We start from the raw sequence: 17,170 nt of genomic DNA on the forward strand, positions 1-17,170 counted from the left end.
ATGGGGATATACCTAAGAGTGGAATCGCTAGGTCACATGGTAACTCTATGTCTAACCCTTTAAGGAACTGCCAGACTGTTTTCCAAAGTGGCTGCCCCATTTTTTCATTCCCATCAGCAGTGTGTGAAGGGAAATATCCTTTTACTGAACACCTACTACGTGCTAGGCACTGTGCTAGACCCTTTCCACACCTCATCTATGATACTCAGCATGAACCTTATGAACATACTGAGGACAGTGCCGAAGCTCAGACAAGTGATGTGACTCCCCCAGCATCACACAGAGAATAGTGGTAGGGCCTAGATTCACACTCCGTTCTGTCCCTTACATTTTTCGGTCTACTTAGTGATTGCTGACTGCCCGACTGACTGCTTAAGTGGAATTAGTCCCCTCTTCTCTCCAACACTCCTGGGCACTGTTTTGCAGACAGGAAAGCTGGACCCCCACTACCCAAAGGTCTGCGGGCACAAAGGGAACGTCTTAGACATCAAGTGGAATCCTTTTAATGATTTTGAGATCGCCTCCTGTTCTGAAGATACCACAGTGAGTATCAGCACATAAGGCGGTTCCCTTTGCCAAAATGAGTGGGATTGGGGCACAGGGAGATGGAATAGTGTCTGTACTTGGCTCTGATGCTCCTGACCCACTGATCCTTCATGAGGTGAGGTCACTGTGTGGGGAGGGGCTTAGTGAGATTGAGTGGGAGAAGTTCTGGGCTCTGGGACTTGGAGCACCACACCTTTAGGCCTCCTATCTGGGACTTAGTTCCCCCCACTTATAGAATGGACATAATAGCCCCCAAACAGCTAATGAAGATCCAAAGAGACTCCTATTCCAGTGGAAAAGCCCATCTTTTGGGGGAACTATAAAATGCTTTAAGGAGCATTTTTTATTGCGGTCAGAAAATATTGTGACAATCTCACAGACAGTGGGGAGGGGAGCTTTAAAAGGATAAGAGTGGGATCCTTAGATGAATATGGGCACCACAACTTTCTCAAAATCTTTAGCCCCACCAACTTTTTTGAGCCCCTGTTCTGGATCAGGGTCATAATCACTGCTACCCACAATGTTCAGTGTTACTTATTTATAATTTCTTCTGTTCCCACTTCAAAAATGCCGTGAGTATGGCTTAAAACAAAAGACACAGATATGATCAGATGATTAAAATAAGGATGAAGGGCACAGTGACAGTTTATTTTGTGCCCATTGTGTTCCTGACTCTCAACTACACGTACCATTTCAATCTGTCTTCCTGGCACCCCACGAGGTAGGATTTTTTTTTTTTTTTTATGGAGAAACAGGATCTGAGAGGTGAAGCAGTTTGTCCAAAGTCACACAGTCTGAGCAAGGCTTCAGGCTGAGGCTTGATTCTAGAGCCCACTATGTTTTCACTGAGCTATGCACTGCCCTGAGTGGCAGCAGCCACAGATGGGGGAAGTGAGGAAATAATACTCAGAATGTTGGTTTTGAAGGGTTGCAAGCGTAGAGTTCCAGGTTTAACTCAGAGCTGCCTGGCAGTCAAGGCAAAAAGGGAAATAGAATGTATTGCAGAAGCCTTACTGTCTGATTAAAAGGAAACAGACCAGTTCATCAGGAGAAGCAAGTGGAAAATTCTCAGAAGACTTGTGCCAGTCGCATATAGGGGTTGCCGAGGAGCGTAAAGGACAGTATCTGCCAGGATGGTTTCACTGAAGGGGCAGTCAGGCCCTGTGAGAATTGGCTTTGCCTCCAATGGTGGGATGTTGAATATCTGACTCTGTCCCCTGACTCTGACTCTGAGTCCTGAAATACTTGCCTTTTCAGGCCTGCTTTGAAGACTCCCTACAAGATCTTCATGAAATTCCTAGCTCTTCTCATCTCCTGCTACCAGTTCCTTCCCAGATGCCCCCGGGGGCAGGAAGAGTGCACACAAGTATCAGGGGTGGCAGTGCCTAACCTCAGGCCCTCCCATGTAGAGTGTTCAGCTGTCTCCTCCCTGTCCCCACCCTGTGGGGCAGGGATGACCCTGTAGCTCTGAGGAGTCTGGGGGGGTGGTCTCTGCCCCTCCCACGCAGGTCTGCCCGAAGTCCGTCCTCCAGCAGGGGCCAGTTCTGTGCAGTAATAGGATTCACCCAACTCGTCGTCTAGAGCCCCTGGCACTCGCCTCATGGGGCTGCCTTCCTGGTTTTAAATCCAGATGACCAGGAAATAAATATTTGTCGAATCGAAAACAAAGTCTACCTGAAAACCCTGGGTATCTCTGAGGGAAAACGGACATACAATCACATAGGGGCCTGAGAACCCCAAAGGACAACAAAGAATATCAGGTTACTGGCCATCCCCTCCGTAACTGGGAGCTTTCTACCAAGGAAGCACCTTCCATCCTCAACAACACTGCTCTGGAAGGAGGCCCCAGCACCTCCTCCCAGGCCCTTACTGTGGAATACAGGCTGTGACCCCCTGCAGCCTGGCCTTCTGACCCTTCATCTTTCCTCTTCCAGGCCATCCAAGGGGGGCACTCCAAAGGAAAGAGCTTCTCCCTACCCTATCCTGCTCCAGAGACTGCACTGGCTCCCTAGTGCCCTGACAATATAGCACAAACTCCTCCTCCTGGCATTTGAGCCTTTCTCCTAGCCTACACCTTTGGGACAAGGAAGGGGTAGACCAGTGTACTCTGAGAGATAGTCTAGGCTGGGAGTCGCATTTGCTCTGACATCAGCCTGGGAGTCAGGCCTATGGCCCACCCAGCTCCCCACAACTCAGGTCATTAGGATGGCAAGGATTACCAAGAGGGAGATCTGGAGGTCTGGGCTCAGCTCTGGCAATGTCAGCCCCTGTTTGGGCTGGAAGACCTTGGCAAAGCCTCTGTCCCTCTAAGGGTTCCCTGCCCCTCCACTGAGTGAGAGATGGATACAGAGAGCACTCCCCTGGCCCTTCTGCTGGGCACTGCCAGCTCTGTGGCTTAGGGTGGCTGGGGTGCCAAGGTGACCCTCACTAACAACACTCCCCCACCGGCTGTGTCTCCCCTGAAAGATTAAGATCTGGGACATCCCCACGCAGCTGCTGACGAAGAACCTCACAGTCTTCAGGAAGGAGCTGATGGGCCATGCCCGCAGGGTGGGCCTGGTGGAGTGGCACCCCACGGCCGCCAACATCCTCTTCAGCTCTGGCTATGACTACAAGGTGGGTCCATGCACTCAGTTTCTGGGGCCACCCTACCAGATGACCAAACTGGGCAGCTTAGGACAACAGAACTTTATTTTTACATTGTTCTGGAGACCAGAAATCTGATATCAAGGCATCAGGAGGGCCACGCTCTGTCCTAAGATCTTAGGGAAGAATCCTCCCATGCCTCTTGGGACTTCTGGTGGCTCCACACATTCCTTGGCCTGGAGCTGTATCACTTCAGCCTGCCTCCAGCTTTACATGGCCTTCTCTGTGTTTCTGTGTGTCCTTTGCTCTTTTTATAATGACACCAGTCATTGGTTGTAGGGCCCATGCTAATCCGGTATGACCTTATCATAATTAATTACATCTGCAAAGATCCTGTTTCCTAATAAGGTCACATTCTGAGGCTCCAGGTGGACCTGAATTTGGGGTGGGGGGGGTGGGGAGTACACTGTTCAACCCATTAATCTGCCCGGAGGGGATGGGTTGGGCTGGGCCCTGGCCAGAGAAGCTTCCCATTGCCCTGTTGACGGCCAAGCTGGAAGTCTGTGGGCCTGGGGATTGGGAAAATTCACAGGATAGGAGCCCTAGATTCTATTCCAACTAAGTTTCTGCCTTGCAGTATGAACTGGGAAAGTCCCTTGTCTTCTCTAGGCCTCAGTTTCTCTATCTGTACACAAATGGAGTTGGTGTGACCATAGCCATGGCTTTTAAACTCATCCCTTCATGACATGGGGCTTCACAGAGGCACTTCGGGGGCTTCTGTGATGAAGAAAGGGTGGGATAGGAGTGGCTGGCAGGGCCTCTTCCCTTCTTGTTTTCTTTAAATTTTTTAATGTTTATTTTTATTTTTGAGACAGAGAGACAGAGAGCAAGCAGGGGAGGGGCAGAGAGAGAGGGAGACACAGAATCCGAAGCAGGCTCCAGGCCCTGAGCTGTCAGCACAGTGCCTGATGCGGGGCTCAAACCCACGAACCACGGAGATCATGACCTGAGCCGAAGTCGGACAGTTAACTGACTGAGCCACCCAGGCGCCCCAGGGTCTCTTCCCTCCTGATCAGAAGTGCTCTTTTTTCTGTTTATGTAGGGTGAGTGTGCAGGGTGCTGCGATGATTGTGCACATTATTCTGCACACAGCTCCAGGGGGTGCAATTCATACCATGGGCTATGAGAATGGATTGCCCTGGAGCTGTGCAGTGCACAACCTATGCAGCTAAACATGGCAGTCCTGTTTATCTGTGTGAGGTGGAAACTGCTACTAATAACTGTTTGAAACCCCCTGGTCTAGCTCATCCCCTACGGTCCTCCAGCCATGGATGTTTTGTTGCTCCAAAGCAGATGGTGTTTTCTTTTCACCACCAGACAGCCTGACTCCCGGCTTCCCCTTTTGCCACGTGGCAGCTTCAGCCGGCAGATCCATCCTCCCACCCAAGGCTTCTTGGCCAGACTGCCATCTGTGTCTTCCCTCCTGGGGATACCATGTTTCACTGCAGCCTGGCGGGCTTGCGACTGTGGGAGCCAGGGGCGGGGCAACACTGTGCTCAGAGCCAGCTCATTGCCGTACAGGTGATGGTCTGGAACCTGGACACAACGGAGTCTGTAATCAATAACCCCGTGAGGACAATTTGCTGCCACCAAGACGTGATCCTTTCCATGTCCTTCAACCCCAGTGGCAGCCTGCTGGCCACCACCTGTAAAGACCGCAAGATTCGGATTCTCGACCCCCGGGCAGGGGCCGTCCTCCAGGTGTGTGCTGGGTTGGGATCGGGCTTGGGGACAGAGGGGCAAGGAGTGGTGAGGGGCTGGGGGAGGCTTCAGAGAACAGAGCGGTAATGCCATCAGCATTCTGGCCAAGCCTTCACATGTGCTATAGCTTCTGTCCTCCCGGCACTGCTGGGAGGTAGCAGATGTCACCCCCAATCTTCAGATGAAAAAACTGAGGCCAAAGAGAGGTAAGGTGACTTGCCCACACTGAAAGCTGAGCTTTGACCCTGGTCTAACTCCAGAGCTTGTCAATGTGCCTTAGCTCTGTCAAGAGGCATGACACGACTGTCTGTCCACTGTGTGACCTTAGGCAAGCACTTCCCATTCTCTGAGCCACTGTTTCCTTATCTACAACAATGGACCATTAGTCCTTCCTCTTGGAGGACTAAATGAGATAATCCAGATGACAGTGCCCGCCCAGCCCCATGCCTTGCATACAGTGATAGAGTGCTCTGTCATCTTTCAGAAAGAGCATGGAGCTGAGCAGAAGTTTGCCTCTATCCTGGCTCAGAAAAAAGAACTCTCACCAAAAATAACAGGAGAGACTCAATGTGGATGGGGTGGGAGTGGGAGGGTCTCTGGAAGGCTTCCTGGAGGTGGTCCCTCTGGAAAGATTCTCTAAGCAGAGCTGGAGTGAACAAGGAAGGCATTCCAGGTCCTGCCACAGCACAAGCAAAGGCAGGGAAGCCAGAGACCCTAGCTGCTTGCTGCCCAGGAGTCCCTGACTGTACATACTGTCCAGGAAGCCAGCTACAAGGGGCACCGGGCCAACAAAGTGCTGTTTCTGGGGAACCTGAAGAAGCTGCTGTCCACAGGCACATCCCGGTGGAACCACCGTCAGATGGCCGTGTGGGACCAGGTGAGTCTCCTGTGCGACCCCGCACCCTGCCCCTCACCATCACCCTTCAGCTGAGTGCTGGCTTCATTCATTCATTCATTCATTCATTCATTCATTCCCTTACTCATTTCTCAAGCACTTACTTAGCACAGCCTGCCTGGTGTGAAGGACCCAGGGATGAATAACAGGGAGATGCCAGCAGCTGGTGGGGCGAGCCCAGACCTTGTGCATCTTCTCGTTCAAGGAGACAGTGGCCGTGGTGTAGGGCGTGGAGGGAGGTGGCCACTTCTGGGACCAGGACAGGGCAGGGGCTGGGGGGAGAGAAAGGAGATGACCTTCTGGGCAGAGGAAACAGCTGGAGCAAGGGCTTGGAAGGAAACACCAAGGCATGTGGGCAGAAGGAGCAGCTGAGGGGGGTGAGGGTGAGGGCCAGGCCAAGCAGTATTGATTGGAAGGATCACTTGGCTAGAGTTTCAAAGACTAGACAAATCACTTTCTCTCTCTACATCTTCATTATCTTTCACAACAAATCATAAAACAAGCAGGGGAGGGCTGGTGTGTGATCAGGCATGTGAGAAGCGATCTGTGAAAGGCAAAATGCCGGCAAAAGAAAAGGGGTGGTCTCCCTCCCTCTCTCTCTCTCTCTCTCTCTCTCTCTCTCTCTCTCGCGCACGCGCGCGTACACACACACACACACACACACACACACACACATCCAGAGCCCCTTGACAGGGATTCTCATCTCCACCCTCCCCAGGAGTGACCCACAGGCCTTTCTGACTTCCCTTCCCTTACAGGACAACCTCTCCGTGCCTCTCTCAGAGGAGGACCTGGATGGCTCCTCGGGCGTGCTGTTTCCCTTCTATGACGCAGACACCAGCATGCTCTACGTGGTGGGGAAGGTCAGCCTGTCTCGGGAGGGAGGTGGCCGCCTGCACCGCTGAGGCAGGAAGCAGAACTACCCCACCCCGACTCTGCCCGTAGCCAGACAGCAGCCTGGCGCCCTCAGCCTGCAGGGCAGGGATAGGGACAGGCGGAAGGTACTGCACACTCTGGCCCTCTGGTGAGCACAGCACCTGGCCCACCTTCCTGGCTCCCCAGGAACACCTAGGGCCATGCCTTTGGTCAGACACCCCAAGCTTGTCCCTCTTCAGCTCTGGATCCAGATGACGAGGGACCAGTCGGTGTTTCTCAATAAGGGCATCCCCAAATTTGGGGTGGAGCAGGTCTTCATTAGGTAGGACCATCATTTGGCATCCCAGCTCCTACCCGCCAATGCCAGGAGCAGCCTCCACCCTCCCCAGTTATCATGACAACAACAACCAGAAGTGCCCCAGGGCACCAAGACCCGCCTGATGGCCTCAGCGCCTGCCACTTCTGACCTTTCTGTGAGGCTGGCAGTGAGATTCGTGCCTGTGCTCCCCCACCGAGCTTCTGCCTTGGAGGCGCATGGGTGGGCTTTGGGTCATGGTTGGGGGGATGGGATGTCACAATGAGGCCCCCCAGTGCCTTGGCGATAGTCCCCTGGTGTTTTCTTGTGTGAAGAGGCTTTGCCAGCTCACCCCTGCGTGGCGACAGGGGTCGGGAGCGGCCGGTGGGAAGTGGCTCTGAGCGCACCCTCCTGCTCCTCAGGGAGATGGAAACATCCGCTACTATGAAGTGAGTGCCGACAAACCTCACCTGAACTACCTGACGGAATACCGCTCCTACAACCCCCAGAAGGGGATTGGTGAGTGTGGTGTGGCGCACTGAGGCCACGTGGGACCTGGGGAGACAGGAACGAGTCAGAGGAGGGGCCTGCCCTGGAGGGGCCCACATCTGGGAGGGGAGATGATAGATCAACACTGACTCTACGGGAGGCCTGATGGAGGTGTACAGGAGGTCCTCCGGGAACGTGCAGCGGGAAGTCAAGGAGGGCTTCTCAGGGGAGGCAATACTTGAGGAGCCAAAGGGAGAACAGAGCACAGCATGGGGAGAGCATGAAGGTGTTGTAGGCCGAGGTAGAACAGTTACAACAGTAGCCAGGATGTAAGAGAGACTGACCGAGGAGAGCCCCTACTTTTTGAGTGCGTTTGCAAAAAAACAAAACAAGATACGACTATATGTGGGCTATAAGAAGTCCACTTCAACATGAAGACACAGATTGAGTGCAGAGGGAAGGAGAAAGAGACTACGCTAACACTAATCAGAAAACGGGGGTAGAGCTCTGTTCAGAGCAGCTGGGGCCAAGCTGTGGGGGTGGTCACGGAGGGCCTTGAGCAGAGCATGCTTCCTATAAAAGCCAAGCTAAAATCACCGAAGTCCTTGAAGGTGAGGACAGAGTCTCATTTCCTCAGCACCGTGTAGGTATTCGTTCATGAACTGTTTGTAGAGGGAACGGTGGCGGGAGGAAGGTACTCTCTGCTCACGTCCGGGTGTGCGACCTGGCTTTGCCACTCACACCGGGGCCCCTGTGACCGCAGCCCAGCCAGAACCTCTTAGCCCTCCTTGACCATCTGCCCGCAGGTGTCATGCCAAAGAGAGGTCTCGACGTGTCCTCCTGCGAGATCTTCCGCTTCTATAAGCTGATTACAACCAAAAACCTCATCGAGCCTGTATCCATGATTGTACCCCGGCGGGTAAGGGTGGTGGCAGCCATCTGTGAGGGAGGCAGGAACCCCTCCTGGAGAGAACAGGCCCCGGGCCTGGAGCCTGGAGCCCAGGCCCCTGGGGCAACAGCAGGAAGGCTGAGGGCCACTCCTCAAGGGGAAGGCCTTCCTTATTGTCAGTGCAGTGTTGGTGCCTAAGTCTCGCCCTATCTCTGCTCTTGAGTTGCTGTGTGACCTTGGCCATGCCCCTTTGCTCTCTGGGCCTTGGTTTCCTCAACTCACAGGTGGGGAAAGCCTGGACCCCAGCTCCCTAAGGGCCCTCCCGTCTGGGCGGCCCCTTTGCCATCCCAGCCCTCACTGTCCTGGCTTCTCCTGCAGTCGGAGTCTTACCAAGAGGACATCTACCCACCCACGGCAGGAACCCAGCCCTCTCTGTCGGCCCAGGAGTGGCTCTGTGGGATGAATAAAGGTGAGGGAGGCTGAGAAGAGGCCCGGCGCAAACGTGCGGGGAAATAGAATGTCTAGTGGCCCCAAGTAGCTGAGCGGGGTCTGGCCTCTAGTTGTGTTCTCCCGTAACCCTGGACAGGTGGTCCTCGACAGTTGGTCCCCAGGGACTAGGATGGTCCAAGAAAGGAGGCGTTGCCCCAAGTGGCTCAGGAAACTCTTTTCCAAATCAAGGAATTTTGTTCCATGGAAAACTTCTTGAAACTCCAGGCTGTGCAGAGTGACTGGAGAGTCTCAGCCGGGTGCCCCTGCCTTTCCTCCCATCCACATGGGTGCATTGCTCTTCGACCTGAGAGACCCTCTGGGCAGCAGCTGCCCCACCCCACCTCAGGCCCTCCTTCCCTGTGCTGACACCCTCCCTGTTCTCTCCACCTGAGGGCCAGCCCAGGGGAGGCTGTGTGTGGTCCCTAGCCCTGCCCCAGCAGCTGCCTGTATGACTGGGACGTCCCTGTCCTTCTGTCTCTCCGCTTTGGGCAACACTTGCTCTGCTGCTGTCTGGGCCTGTTGCCTCCTCTGTGACTGTGATACCTGCCTCCCCTGCTTCTCAGGGCTGCTGGGAGGATTCATGAACTGGTAGACGGCAGAGCACAATGCGTGTGGGACTGTCCCCACAGAGCAAGGGCAGAGCTTCACTGGAGGCACTCACGGTGTTTAGGGGCAGCTCCAGGGTGTGCACTTTGCTGCTCCTACAAACCGGGCATCACCTAGATGATCACACGTGTGCGTGTGTGTGTGTGTGTGCTCTCCTGGTGCCCTGGTGTGCAGGCTGGTGTCTGCGTGTGGCCAGAGCTCCATTTCCATCACGTGACTGTGTGTGTCTGCGTGTGGCAGCATCTGCTCATGGACACTCAGTCCTCATGCAGCCCTTTGCTTCCCTCCCAGGGCCGGTCCTCGTGTCCCTAAGGCCAGGCTCCGAGCAGCTGAGCTCCCAGCCACCGCTCCCAGAGAGACCCCCCTCCCTCAACCGGACAAAACAGTTGGTTTTAGAAGATGGCCAGAGGCCCTTCTCCCTGCCGGAGGGGAAGATGCCAAGGAGGGCAGCAGAACACAGGCTGGAAGAGAAGAAAACCCGGCTCACAAACGGCTTTGACGTCTTCGAGTGTCCCCCACCAAAGACAGAGAACGAGGTGTGAACGAGGGGTAGGGGCTGTACTTGGAAGGGGGGGAGAAAATGAGGGGTGAGAAAAACAACCAGCTGTGTGCCCTGGCCTGGCCATTTAACTCACTTTGTTAATTCATTCAGCAGACAGGCAGTGAGCGCCATCTGTATGCCAAGATGGTGGGTTTGCATATAGATAGATGATGGTGGAAGACCATCTATGAAATGCAGAGGGTTTGATCTGGCATCAAAGTCCTTTCCAGTTCTGACACTAGGATTTTCTGTGCTTTCGGAGTCAACTTGTGTTAAGTGCCTACCGTGTGCTGGGTCCTGCAGTAGGCACTGTGGTATATAACCTCCCTGAATTCTCTCCAGAGCCCTGGGAGTCAGTAGGTTGTGGGTGAAAACACAGGGACTGGCATCTCACAGCGGAATTCTGATCCTGGCTCTGCTAAGTACTGACTGTAGGACCTCAGACCCAGGGGCCGAGTCTCTCTTAGCCTCAGTCCCCACAGTGGTACAATGGAGTGCTGACACCCCCCTCGGAGGGGTGTCATGAGCATCCAGTGGCATCTGGAGATCCTTAGGTGGGGGGCACCCAACATCCAGTTGCATTCTATACAGCGCAGCAACTATGTTAATGCCGAGGTTCGTTTTCTGGCCCCCTAGTTCCTAGAGGAGGAAATTGAAGCTCAGGGAGGGTAAGTAACTTGCCTGAGGCCACCGATTTTAGCAGTGGTGAAAAGTCCAATCTCCAGACTTCAGGGCCAAGTATCCTTTTCTCTGTGCCACAGGGGGTCTAAGGATGCAAAAAAAAAAAAAAAAAAAAAAAGTCTGAAAGATCAAGTCTTTTAAAATTTCATTTCTTGGGTAAATACAAGGTTTTTAAAAATTTTTTTTAATGTTTATTTATTTTTGAGAGAGAGAAAGAAACAGAGTGTGAGCCGGGGAAGGGCCGAGACAGAGGGAGACAGAATCCGAAGTAGGCTCCAGGCTCTGAGCCGTCAGCACAGAGCCTGACGCGGGGCTTAAACCCACAAACTGTGGATCATGACCACAAACATGTGGATCGAACGCTTAACTGACTGAGGCACCCAGGCACCCCAGACAAGGTTTTATAAAACATCTGTGCAATGGTTGCTCCCTCAGGCCTCAGCTGTGGTAATCACCTCCATCTTTCTGAGTGAAAAGGGAGCAACATTTTGTCCTTCCTGCTGGTGTTCTGGCCCCTCCCATCCTGGGGCACCGAGTGACATTTCTCTCTGTTCTGTACTTTCCCAGCTGCTGCAGATGTTTTATCGGCAACAGGAGGAGATCCGGAGGCTCCGGGAGCTGGTGACCCAGCGCGAGGTCCAGGCCAAACAGTTGGAACTGGAGATCAAAAACTTGCGGATGGGCTCAGAGAGGTTCTGAGCAGAGATGTCTGCCCTCCTCGCCCTCAGGGACACCACTCGGCTCCATGGGGAGGTCCAGAACCAAACCACAAGTCCCCCAACAACAACCACTATTTCTATATTTTTTACCAGAAAACGAAATTCTCGGTCGCTGGAAGATTCTAGTGGGAGGGACGTGGTGCCGTTTTTCTATTTGCCTTCTCAAAACAACACTGTCTGAATTGACTCTTTGTAGATGATATCTTGCCTTCTGGTTAATTCTGTTTTTAAGGGTCCACGATGAGCTGTAACTTCTGAAGGGAAAGAACATTGTACAAAGTTAGAGCTGGAAGGCCCTAGGAGATTTTCAAACTGGGGTCCATAGAACGAGAGGAAGACTAAGCAGGAGGGCTGTGCTCCCCCCCACCCCGTTCCAACCACACAGCTCCCCTTCTCTCTGATTTATATAGTGGCCTCTATGGAATACATAATTCTGCTTCTGAAAAAACATTTAGAAGTTTAAAAAACTGTGATCTGGCCCAACTTCCTCATTTTACAGGGGGGGGAAACTGAGGCCCAGAGAGAGGCAAGTGATCAGGCTCTGCAGAGGGTTCATGGCAGGGCTGGGTCAAGCTTCTGGTCTGTTGGGTCGGTCTTTCTGCTGCTTCTAGTCTGAAGCAGCCCTCAGCCCACAGGGCAGAAATCCATTTGTTCTGGCCTCTTCTGTGCCCCTGACTCACTCTGTACCTCTTTCAAGTTACTCCCTCTCTGGTTTCAATTTCTCCATCTGAACTAGGGGACCCTGGCATGTGCTGCCCTCTACAGGATCTGCCACCTGAGACAAGAAACCTTGGTCTTGACCTGAGGAAAACTACCTATATAAGGTGATGATCTGGGTCTGCTATAGGAACTCACAAGACCTTGGTGAAAGGGCAGAGGGAGTTTAACCTCTGGGAAATAAGTCAAGGTTTGGCCCAGTTCTAGAACACGGATAGGAGACCAAAACCGTCCTCTCTTGAACCAGAATCAGCCAAATGTGGGCAGACACTATCCCTCGTGTGGGGAAGCAGACATCAGGGTGGTGCCTATGACCACTGACTGCCACCACCAAAGCCCTCAGGTCCCAGAGCCTGCCTGCTCCAGGAGGGTACAGGCAGGCTTCAGTCCAAGAGGTAGGAAGCCCCGACACTTGGCAGGATGCCAGCAGAGCCTCTGGCCACCCACTCATGTGGGCTTCTGGAGAGGGATGACTGCATTAGGCAAGGAAGTAGGGCCAAATGGCCTTGAAGTCCCCTGCCAGCCTGAGAGTTTTTATGTGTCCCTCCTTTGTGAACCTGTGTTCTGAGCCTGTTCTCTAAGGTTCTTTCTCGGTGGTCAGTACAGCAGCCCAGCTAGAGATGGGGAACGTTGGAAGTCAAATGCCCCCCCCCTCCCAACCTTCCGAGCAGGTGCAGATGATGGGTTTTGCCCACTGGACAAGGTGATCTTGGAGCTAAGATGGGGACTGCAGGAGCCCACCTGGCCTGGTAGGTTTCAACCCAAGCTGTACATTAGGGTCCTCTTGAGAGTGTTCGAGAAATACAGATGCCCCGTCCCAGCCCTAGACCAGCTGAAGCTGAATCTCCAGAGCAGGGCCTGGCTTTGTGTATGTTTTTAGAAGTTCCCAGGTGATTCTGCAATACTCTGAGGCTGGAGACCCACTGCGTTAGCCCATCTGTACCTATGTGTGGTACAGAGGGGGACAAGGAGCACCAGATAGGCTCTGGGACTCCAACCCCACCCTCTAAGTCCAGGTTGGAAGCATCATCCCACATCTCTCTGGGCCCCCCGGCTGCAACTCGATGAGGTTTCTGTGCCTGAGTGCCCCCTCCCCTAGCCATGGCTTGGTCCCCTTGCCTGACTGCACGCCCCAGATGCCCACGTTCCCTATCTTGTTTACTCAGTCACTGGGGCTCACCGAAGGCCAAATCCCAGGCACTGCCAGGGAAGCAGAGCTCCACTGGATGGGGTTACCTCTCCCACCTCATCTGTGGCCAGCACTTCACAGTTTACAAAGCCCTCCCACCTCCACTCACTGGCACATCTAACTCTAATTCTGACATGGGCCAGAATAATTCCCGTGGTCAGAATAATGATACTATCCCCATGTCCTTGTCAGAGAATGAAGAAGCATCGTGCCCACAGGCACTGGCTGCAAAGAGCTGGAGGTGGGGCTGAGCCCGGGGAGGGACCCGAATGCCTCCTCTGCACATAACCTTCTCGAGCTCTCCCTACCCCTCAGGGACCCAGACCTCATGCTTAAAAACAATATGAAGGCATCCATGAACAAAACTGTTTTTGGGGTTGTTTTGTTTTGTTTTTACAACTAGGATTATTTAAATGAATTTAAGTGATTTCACAGCAAGGGAGAGGGATAGGTAATTTTTTATCAAATATTTTTTTAAGCCACTTTTTAAAAATTGTGTTTTTGTTTATATTCTTGACTGATGAAGTAGAACTTGCCCAGCATCTGCAGGGTCGGGCCCTCACACTCAGGGCAAGTAGAATGTGCACTCGTTTCTTTACTCCATACTCTGGGAGCCCCCTGTTGACTCAGGAACTTTCTGAGAACGAAGACAGCCCTGGGAGATGAGCGTTGAGGGCTACCCACCTTAGCTCTACGATAATTATTCTTCCTGATTGTATCACAGAGGGAAGAAGGAAGTCAAAAATAGATCTATGCTTTTCATATGAACCCGTGCCTGAAATAGTTTGATGGTTTTAATGTTGTTTCCGAGACTCCTTTTACCTTTGTAAAAAAAAAATTAAGACATAAAAGTGAAAATAGATGTGAAATCGTGCGATGGCAAGAATGTAACAAAATAATAAACAACATCTGCCTAAATATTTTAATACATGGAGCTTTCCTTTTCTTGACTGGTTCCACAAATACCAATTAAGTATCTCCTTGTTTGGGCCAGAGACCAGGCTGGGAAACAGATACAACAGGAAACGGACTTGGTCCCTGCCCTCTGAAGTTTTCAGTCATGGTTGGAGGGAAGGGGAGGGCCAGGATAGGGAAAGTGTGGGCTGCTCTGAGAGGAGAAGCAAGGAAGGCTTCCTGGGGGAGGTGATATTTCGGCAGGCCCCTGAAAGATAAATAGAAGCAAGCAGGGCAAAAGGTATTTGGGAAAGAGAGATCCCAAACAGAGAAAACTGCCTATTCCCTGGTCTGAAAACAAGTGAAGGGTGGAGTACAGACAGGGCAGGGATCAAGGGTATTAAGAGCCAAGGCTAGGAAATGAGAATTTTTTTCCAATTTTATTGAGATATTCTAATTTTATTGACAAGTTGTATATATTTAGGTTGCATGTGATTTTTTTTTTAATTTTTTTTTTCAACGTTTATTTATTTTTGGGACAGAGAGAGACAGAGCATGAACAGGGGAGGGGCAGAGAGAGAGGGAGACACAGAATCGGAAACAGGCTCCAGGCTCTGAGCCATCAGCCTAGAGCCCAACGCGGGGCTCGAACTCACGGACCGCGAGATCGTGACCTGGCTGAAGTCAGACGCTTAACCGACTGCGCCACCCAGGCACCCCTGCATGTGATTTTTTAAGGTGTACAAGCGTGATGATTTAATATATGTATACCTTATGAAATGATTACCACATTCGAGTTAATTAACACATCTGTTATATCACATCGTTACCATTTTTTGTGTGTGGTGAGAACATGAGATCTACTCTCAACAAATTTCAAGTATACAGTACTATAGTCACCATGCTATACATTAGACCCCCAGAACATAAGCATCTTATTTTTTTTAATGTTTATTTTTGACAGAGAGACAGAGCATGAGCAGGGAAGGGGCAGAGAGAGAGGGAGACACAGAATCTGAAACAGGCTCCAGGCTCTGAGCTGTCAGCACAGAGCCCCACGTGGGTCTTGAACTCAGGGACAGCGAGGTCATGACCTGAGCCAAAGTCTGACACTCAACCGACTGAGCCACCCAGGCGCCCCAAACTTAGGCATCTTATAACCAGAAATTTGTACCCTTTCCACCCCCCCCCCCCACTCCCAACCCCTGGCAACCGCCTTTCTGCTCTGTTTTTAGGAGTTCAACTGTTTGTTTTTGGTTTTTTTAGATTCCACATAAGCGAAACCAAATAGTATTTGTTTTTCTGTCTGGCTTATTTCACTTAGCATAATGTCCTCCAAGCCCATCCATGTGGTAACTGGCAGGATTTCCTTTTTTTGGGTCTGAATAACATTTCACTGTATATACACACAGCACATCGTTATCCATTCATTCATGGAAGGACATTGGTTATTTCCACGTCTTGGTTATTGTGAATAATTTTGCAAGGTGCCCACGAGTGCAGATATCTCTTTCAGTTACTGACTTCATAATCTTTCGGTATATATACCCAAAAGGGAGATTGCTGGATCAAACGGTAGTTCCATTTTTAATTTTTTGAGCAACCTCCATACTGTTTTCCATGATGGCTGTACGAATTTACACGGGTGGACTGGGAGACAGCCTGGGGGCAACGGGAGTTTGCAGAGTGATTCTGCCAGTTGTGGGAATGGTGATTTCTCCCGGGGAAAGGGCAGAGAGAATCAAGGGAAAGTGAAAAGTGTCGGTAACGCACATCACCTGGGGAGGCCTCCGCCAACTTTGGCTCCACCCACAGGGCTGCAGTTTTCTGAGCATGACTGGACTCGCATCACTGAGCCGGGAAGCCCACCTCCTTTCAGTCAGCCCACGAGGAGCGAACCCCATTTCGGCGGCGGCCCCCTCAGCGCCACTGAAGCTGCCGGGACAGGCGGAGCGGGGGAGGGCACCCCGCGGGGCCGCAGGGCGCCGATGGCCGCCGCTACCCGGCGGGAGGCGCGCCCGCCTCTCTTCCTCCCGGAGCTGGGCCGCCCCGCCCCGCCCCACCGCTCAGGGTTTCGATTCTCCGCTGGAGCCCCTCCCCGACACCGCGGCCCGAACCCGAGGGCTAAATGGCGGACGCAGGGGCGCAAAGCGGGACACCGGGGGGGCCGGGCCCCGCGAAGCTCGAGGACACGAGCGGCTGGCGCTGCCCGGAGCATAGCGACCGCGTGGTCGAGCTCTTCTGTCGCCGCTGCCGCCGCTGCGTGTGCGCACTCTGCCCGGTGCTGGGCGCGCACCGCGGCCACCCGGTGGGCCTGGCGCTGGACGAGGCGGCGCACGTGCAGGTGGGAACGCGGGCGGCGCGCGGAGGCGGGTGCCCGCAACGGATTCGGTGGGGCGTGCCGGGTGGGCCGGCCGTTTCTTTCGGTTTGGTTTGCAACCGAAGGGCGGCCCAGAGGACCTGTAGGCGGCCCACCTGCTGTCGCCAAGGATCAGTTAAGCTTCAGAAGAGGTGGGTTTCGGGAGTGAAAACTTAGGCGCCCCGACTGATCCGCAGATGTCCTTGACCTCGTCCACCACGGTGGGTCCACCACACCGCCCTTGGCCTGAAAGAAAGTCTGCCTTTAGAGAAAGTTGAAAAGCCACACAGGCATCTCTGGCTTTCTCTCCTGGAGTTCACCGACAGGGGCCGAGGACTGCCTGACTGCCTGCCCTGGGAGCGGCCTCCAGCCACCGACTCCGCCCTTCTCCTCCACGCACGTGCCCATTCCACGCATTTAACAGCCAGGTGGGGAGCTATGACAGCCATTTTATTGATAAGAAAAGAAAGCCTCTGGAAGCCGAGGCTGGCTTTGAACCCAGCACTCCACAGCTGGATTGCCTCCACTGGCCCATTCCCACCTTGGAGCCCTCACCTGTGCATAATCCTAATAGTGGTCAGGGGCTCCCGACTCTTGTTCCAGCCTTAGGGCCAACTTGTTCTGTGACTCTGGTCAAA

The 17,170-nt window shown here is 53.0% G+C and overlaps 2 protein-coding genes across 5 annotated transcripts in view; both read left to right on the plus strand.

Annotated features, from left to right (window-relative positions):
• Positions 1–14,209, plus strand: part of CORO2A (coronin 2A) — a 56,275-nt gene extending 42,066 nt beyond the window's left edge. Inside the window, exons 3-12 of the mRNA XM_047828911.1 lie at positions 427–543; positions 3,013–3,162; positions 4,714–4,893; positions 5,654–5,770; positions 6,547–6,651; positions 7,382–7,478; positions 8,255–8,367; positions 8,716–8,806; positions 9,724–9,968; positions 11,222–14,209. Of these exons, the coding sequence (XP_047684867.1) occupies positions 427–543; positions 3,013–3,162; positions 4,714–4,893; positions 5,654–5,770; positions 6,547–6,651; positions 7,382–7,478; positions 8,255–8,367; positions 8,716–8,806; positions 9,724–9,968; positions 11,222–11,353 (1,347 nt within the window). The 3' untranslated portion in view covers positions 11,354–14,209. The remainder of the gene's footprint in view (positions 1–426; positions 544–3,012; positions 3,163–4,713; positions 4,894–5,653; positions 5,771–6,546; positions 6,652–7,381; positions 7,479–8,254; positions 8,368–8,715; positions 8,807–9,723; positions 9,969–11,221) is intronic.
• Positions 14,210–16,010: 1,801 nt separating this feature from the next.
• Positions 16,011–17,170, plus strand: part of TRIM14 (tripartite motif containing 14) — a 29,866-nt gene continuing 28,706 nt past the window's right edge. For 2 of the 4 annotated variants that reach the window (XM_047828914.1, XM_047828915.1), the window contains exon 1: positions 16,380–16,753. In XM_047828914.1, coding sequence (XP_047684870.1) covers positions 16,730–16,753 — 24 coding nt within the window. In that variant the 5' untranslated portion in view covers positions 16,380–16,729. Of the gene's footprint in view, positions 16,754–17,170 lie in introns of all 4 variants that reach the window. The other 2 variants (XM_047828912.1, XM_047828913.1) reach the window with 2 other exon arrangements.

The sequence above is a fragment of the Prionailurus viverrinus genome, chromosome D4, assembly GCF_022837055.1.
Source record: "Prionailurus viverrinus isolate Anna chromosome D4, UM_Priviv_1.0, whole genome shotgun sequence".
In the NCBI taxonomy this organism is placed as follows: Eukaryota; Metazoa; Chordata; class Mammalia; order Carnivora; family Felidae; genus Prionailurus; species Prionailurus viverrinus.